The 5,716-nt window shown below is 31.1% G+C and overlaps 1 protein-coding gene across 2 annotated transcripts; it reads right to left on the reverse strand.

Annotated features, from left to right (window-relative positions):
- Positions 1-402: 402 nt before the first annotated feature.
- On the reverse strand, positions 403-4,811 carry LOC109792513 (UPF0481 protein At3g47200). Of its 2 annotated transcripts, none has more exons than XM_020351933.3 (3): positions 4,656-4,811; positions 1,968-2,849; positions 403-1,281 (listed from the first exon to the last, which is right to left on the reverse strand). In XM_020351933.3, exons 2-3 carry the CDS (start codon positions 2,822-2,824, stop codon positions 636-638), a joined length of 1,503 nt encoding a protein of 500 aa, XP_020207522.2. In that variant the 5' UTR covers positions 2,825-2,849; positions 4,656-4,811; the 3' UTR covers positions 403-635. The 2 variants fall into 2 exon arrangements, with proteins under 2 accessions (XP_020207522.2, XP_020207523.2); XM_020351934.3 differs by having other exon boundaries at positions 1,968-2,845; positions 4,656-4,780.
- Between the last annotated feature and the right edge of the window lie 905 nt (positions 4,812-5,716).

The following is a 5,716-nucleotide window of genomic DNA, read 5'->3' on the forward strand; positions in this document are numbered from 1 at the left end:
TTTTATTATCATTTATTAAAAAATAAATTAATTCTTAGAAATATTCAGACGTATTTAAAAAATTGAGAATTTCAACAAAGTTTTTTTATACATACCGACTCTGAGATCGAATTAGTTTTTTTTTTTTTTTTTTTGGTTCGTCCCTGGAGTATCCACCGCCGACAGCAGTGACTAATCTCCTCGCTACGTTGGAGGCACCTCAAAGGGTGGGATAGCTGGCCCCAAGATTTAACGCGGCTGCATACACAAGGCAGGATTCGAACCCCTGACCTTGCTTAAGCGTGGATCAACCCCTACCGCTGAACCACACGCTTGGGGTTCTGAGATCGAATTAGTAATTACATATTTAAGACATACTGTATTTATCTGTCAATCTTAGGGCATATACTCTGCTAACCATAGTAGCATCATAACGTACGATTCATAATTCATTGCATTATTATCATCTTCGATGAGATTATTACATTCGCTATATAGACACACTCGTTAGTCATTCACCCATGCATAATTGCAAATGCAGTAAACAACCACCATATATAAGAATATACATAACATTAGTGACACGAAGAAGCATTGAAGCCATGCATACATGATATTCCAAACTCCAATCCAAGTTGCACTCTGGACATAACATTCTAGAAGATAGCACGCACAGCACGTAGGAATTGGAACACAGCGAAAACGAGCACAGCAATCCCCACCACAGTGGAACTTGCCCTCCAAGGGTCTCTGAAGTAAACCAACCACAACGCTGCCATGGTGCGGTTCCACGCGTTCTGGTAATGCTTGTTCAGCTCATTTATAGTTTCATAGTAACATGTTGAGTTTGTCACAACGTGTTTGCTTAGGGCATTCACAAGGGTGGCCACTTCCTTATCACTTCCTAACTCATGCACGATCACTTCCTTCTCAACCAGCATCTCCACATCATGTGTTGTGTGAATGAGAGAGTCGATGAGAGAAACGTAGTTGCAGATGTAAGGCTTCTCGGGATAGTGACACTGCTCCAAGGCAATGAGGTTCCTCAACACGCATTCGGTCGTGTGGTCCACCTTCAATTGGGGGATTATGAAACGTGCCTTGAAGTGGTTCAGGTATGGCAAGCAACCAAAGCAAAGAAATGAACTCAGGATTCGCTTCTTCTCGAAGGTTATGTCTAGTAACCTTCTCTTCACATCTTTCTCAAAGCTCACTCCCGAGTCTTGCAACTTTGTTGCAGTTCTTAAAACATGATGGGCACAACCACTGTCGCGACCCAAATCAGTGGGAAGGTAAAAGTACCTGAAAAAGTTTGGTGAACACCAAATTGTAGTTAACACTTAGATATAGAACTTGAAAGAGAAGAAATTATGAAATAATCCAAGTGTCTATTAACTCAACTAATCACTACATGCATGCATGAAGTCTGTTTAGATCTAAATTTAGAAGAAATTAAAATTTCTTCTATTTCAAAAATAGTTTTAACTTATATTTAAACATGTTCATGACATGCATATAAAAATTTTAATTCATCAAAAAAGTTATTTTATAGTTTCTTCTCTAATTTTCTATTCCATTACATATGTTATTCATTATGGTTAATGATTCCGAATTATTTAATAATTTTTTTCAAAAGACAGAAAAATGAGAAATGTAAATATAGTAAGTAAAAAATATATGAGTAGTACACTTTTTTAATATATTCCCTTTAATACATTTATTTTTATTGGTTAAAATTTATTAAAAATTATAAAATCAATAGTGACATTATCATTAAATAAAATATGAAACCAATCAACTTTAGTTTTATCTTTTTCAATAAATTCCAACTAGTTAAAAAGAGTGTATTCAAAAAAGTGCGTAAAAGAGTGTGTTTGTAGTATGTTTATAGTTATATGATGTTATACCAAAGAGAAAAAAGAAAAGAAATAAAGGTTGTTAACATAATGTTTTTGATTTATAAAGGTGATTATATGATGTCTGAGTACCTTATCAGATCCGTGAAGTGTCTTGTACTCTTGCTACACCTATCTTTGTTCTTTGACTTATTGTCAGGTTTCTTGGGACTTCGGAGGGAGCCACTGAAGTAGTTTTTCCTGGATTGGTTCTTGTGGAGAACAAGTTTGGTTTCATCAGAAGAAGACATTTGGGTGTCATAGAAAGCAAAGTACTCGATGGCAAGATCAACAAACCCTGCAGTGTGCTCTTTCTTCTTGTCTTGACAAGGGACAACGTCTTCATAGAGTTTGTGGAGAACAAAGAAAGGGATTTGATTCTCCAGAAGGATCAAGTCCCTAGTGATGTTCCTGCTGAGCCAGGACTGTGTCAAGATGAGATCATCACTGTGTTTCAGACGAAACGATTTGGTTTGCTTATACTCTTGCTCGTGCTTGGAGCTTTCCGATTTCCACCTGCAGTTTCTCAACAAGAGTTCCATGATGAACACAGCATCCAACAGCACCATGTCCACGAATTTCTCTTTGGCCATGTGAGGGAATTTCTCAGCGTAGCAGTTCCGAATCGCTTCTTCCTTGGTCTCGAGGTAGAGCTTGTAGTTCTTCATGTCTTGTTCGTTTGAGACTCGCTCCCAGAAGCAGTGGAAGTACCTTTTCTTGTGCTCTTGCATTGGCTTGAGTTCCTCTTTGGAAAGGTGAATTGGGCCTATTGAGATCCATTGAGGGGTGTAGGCATCCTCGTTCACCTTTCGGAGATTGAAAGGAACCTTGTAGATGCAACACTCTGAGAGGCATAGCTCTTCTAGCTCGGGAATGTCGATGATGTGTTTCACCATCTCAAATTCAGTTTCAGATAATGAACAACCATAAGTGTTGCTAGCATTCGCCATTGTTGCAGCAACCAACTTCAACTTCCTAGCAAACACTTCACTTTAGTATATGGCTATATACCAAAATCAAACTAAGTCATAATTCTCTATACACTTTAATTTAAAAAGAGGGTTGTTATGGTAGGGAAGAGATATATACAAATTTTAGTACTATTATGTTAATTAATATTAAATGAGTTTGGCTCACCAAAAAGAGACAGAGATAAAGGGAAATAAAGCTTCTTAGCTATAATACCAAAATCCTTAAATATTCAAAGATATCATGCAATTTCTCTTTTGAAAAAAAGTTCGTGTGACTATAATTTGAACCACTATATGTTATGATTTTGGGGGATATTCGCTAGCATAGTTAATTGCGACCAAACTTGAGTGTAATATTTTAATATATCTATGTCATAGATTATTAGACTCGATTTTCATACTATTATATTCAAATTTTGTAAATAGAAAAATCATAATTAAGAAAAGATACCTCATTAGAATATAATTAGTCTAGAATATCAATTCTTCGTACGTATAAATAGTTATAACTTTTTTTATAATATAAAAATTACTACAAAATTATGATCACCATGATAAACTAAAATCTTATATATATAGAGAGAAATTCATTTACTCTAAAATCTTATAATCTTATATATATATTAGGTAGAGTAAGTCTACTTAAAAAAATTTAATATATAGATCAAATCTACAAAGTTTTAAAAAAAATTAAAAATTATTTGAGATTCTATTTCATTAATTCAAATGAACAGATAATTATAAAAATATTCTATACGTTGATTTGAATTAATGAAATGAAATATCAAATAATTTTTAAGTTTTTTAAAATTTTGTAGACTTGATTTATACATTGAAAACTTTTAATTATGATTAAATTATTAAAATTTGATGTAAAACATAAATTATTGAATAAAATAAGTGTGAATAGACTTACACTTAAAGTAAATAAGTCTTTCATATATATATATATATATATATATATATATATATATATATATATATATATATATATATATATAAAGAAAGAGGTTATTGCAACGCATGCAGCACTGGAAGCCAATATGTAAGGCTTTTTGACGATAGTACTGACTTGGTTATATAATAGAAAGCATGAAAAGAAAACAATTTATGTTTACGAGAAATGCTTTTTACCAAAGAAAGAGGACAGTTTAATTATTATATTATGATAAAAAAATTATTTAAAAAAAGAATTATAAATTTAATTCAATCTTATAAAATTAATTTGTAAAATAATGACTATTTCCTATTTATATATTATTTTCTATTTATATATTATTTGTTGATCTTATCTCTAATTAGTGTGATGTTTGAATTTTTTCAATACTTATTACCTTGGGATATGATTTGATAATTATCCATCTTTAAAAATTTAGGATAGACTTGATTTAGATTGTTTCTTATAACAAAACTTTGAATGTAGAACCGTTTTCTTTACTATCTGCAATTCAGCTTTTCACACCTTAAGAAGTTGAAAATATATAAAAGAAAATCCTTTGTGCATGCTAACCATTCTGGAAACAGGTATCAGTTTCCGAATGGCCTAGATTCAACTTCTTAGGATAAAAATTGAAAAAGAAAGCATGTTAGAAGGCTTTAACACCCAATTAGTGTCAAAGAATACACTAGAGAGTGAATAGCTTGTCCCAACAAATAGTTAATCAATTATATACTTTGCTTAGAGAACTTGCAATTACAGAACATGCAATAAATCATCAAAAAATAAGAAATTAGTAGATACTATGGCTAAAACACCAAAAAGATAAATAAATTTTTGGAAAACTAGATGAGAATGGATTCAGATCAGAACCTGATCGTCGAGGAAAAATTGATTGGTGAGTTTCAGGTTCGTCTTCAATAATAGCTGCCACCTTTCTCTATGTATGTGCTTGGTATGTGTTGTGTGTGGGAGTGCTTTTATGTTGGCCAAAAGTATGACTGACGAAGACTTCATGCCACTTTATTTAAATTATGAGGGCTGCTTTTGTTTGGTAGCTGACTCAAACAATTATCTATGTATGATTGAATAATTTAAAGTTGGGTTATAGTATTACAGAAAACAAAAATCACTACTAAAAAAATATCATTTTTTAATGAATTTTCTTGTAAAAGAATATTTACAGAATTTTTTTGCAGATTTTCTTGTAAAAAAGTATTCGAATAAATTTTTTGCAAATTTATTTGCGAAAAATAATTTATAGATATTTCTTACAAATTTTGCTACAATTTTAATAATCATAGAATTTTTTTCCATGATAAAAATTTGCAGAAAATATTGTAAGAATTTTATTTTGTTTCTTGCATATTTTCTTGCAAAAATAAATTCGCAAGTAATGGTTACTAAATGGTAAAAAAAATTTGCAGGTAATTTTTCCTGCGAATTTTCCTGCAAATTTTAGTCCACAGAAAAAATAAAAAATATTTAAATTTGTAAGTTTAATATTTTAAAAAAATTTCAAGTCTCACATTGATTGAAAATAAAATAATTAAAGAGTATATAAGTTAGGGCAACACTTATCTTATAAGTTGATTTGTATGGTTGAATGTTAGGCTTATAATTTACAATCTTAGAATTTAAAAAATTATCTATCACATGTTAAAGGCTTGGAAACAAATGTTTCGGATGAATTCATTGTGAACATTTGAAAGTTGAAGAATTATTTCTAGAATTTATAGTAATTTCTTTAATTTTAGTCGTAAAAAATATTTCTGCTGAATTTCTTGCGAAAAAAAATTGCAGGAAACTTTCCTGCAATTTTTTTTTATAGGAAACTTTCCTGTAAATTTTTTTTTTTGCAAGAAACTTTCCTGCAAGAATTTTTCGCAAGAAATTTTGCAAGAAAATTCTCTACAAATTTTAAAATTCGCAAA

The sequence above is a fragment of the Cajanus cajan genome, chromosome 3, assembly GCF_000230855.2.
Source record: "Cajanus cajan strain Asha chromosome 3, NIPB_CcT2T_4, whole genome shotgun sequence".
NCBI lineage: Eukaryota > Viridiplantae > Streptophyta > Magnoliopsida > Fabales > Fabaceae > Cajanus > Cajanus cajan.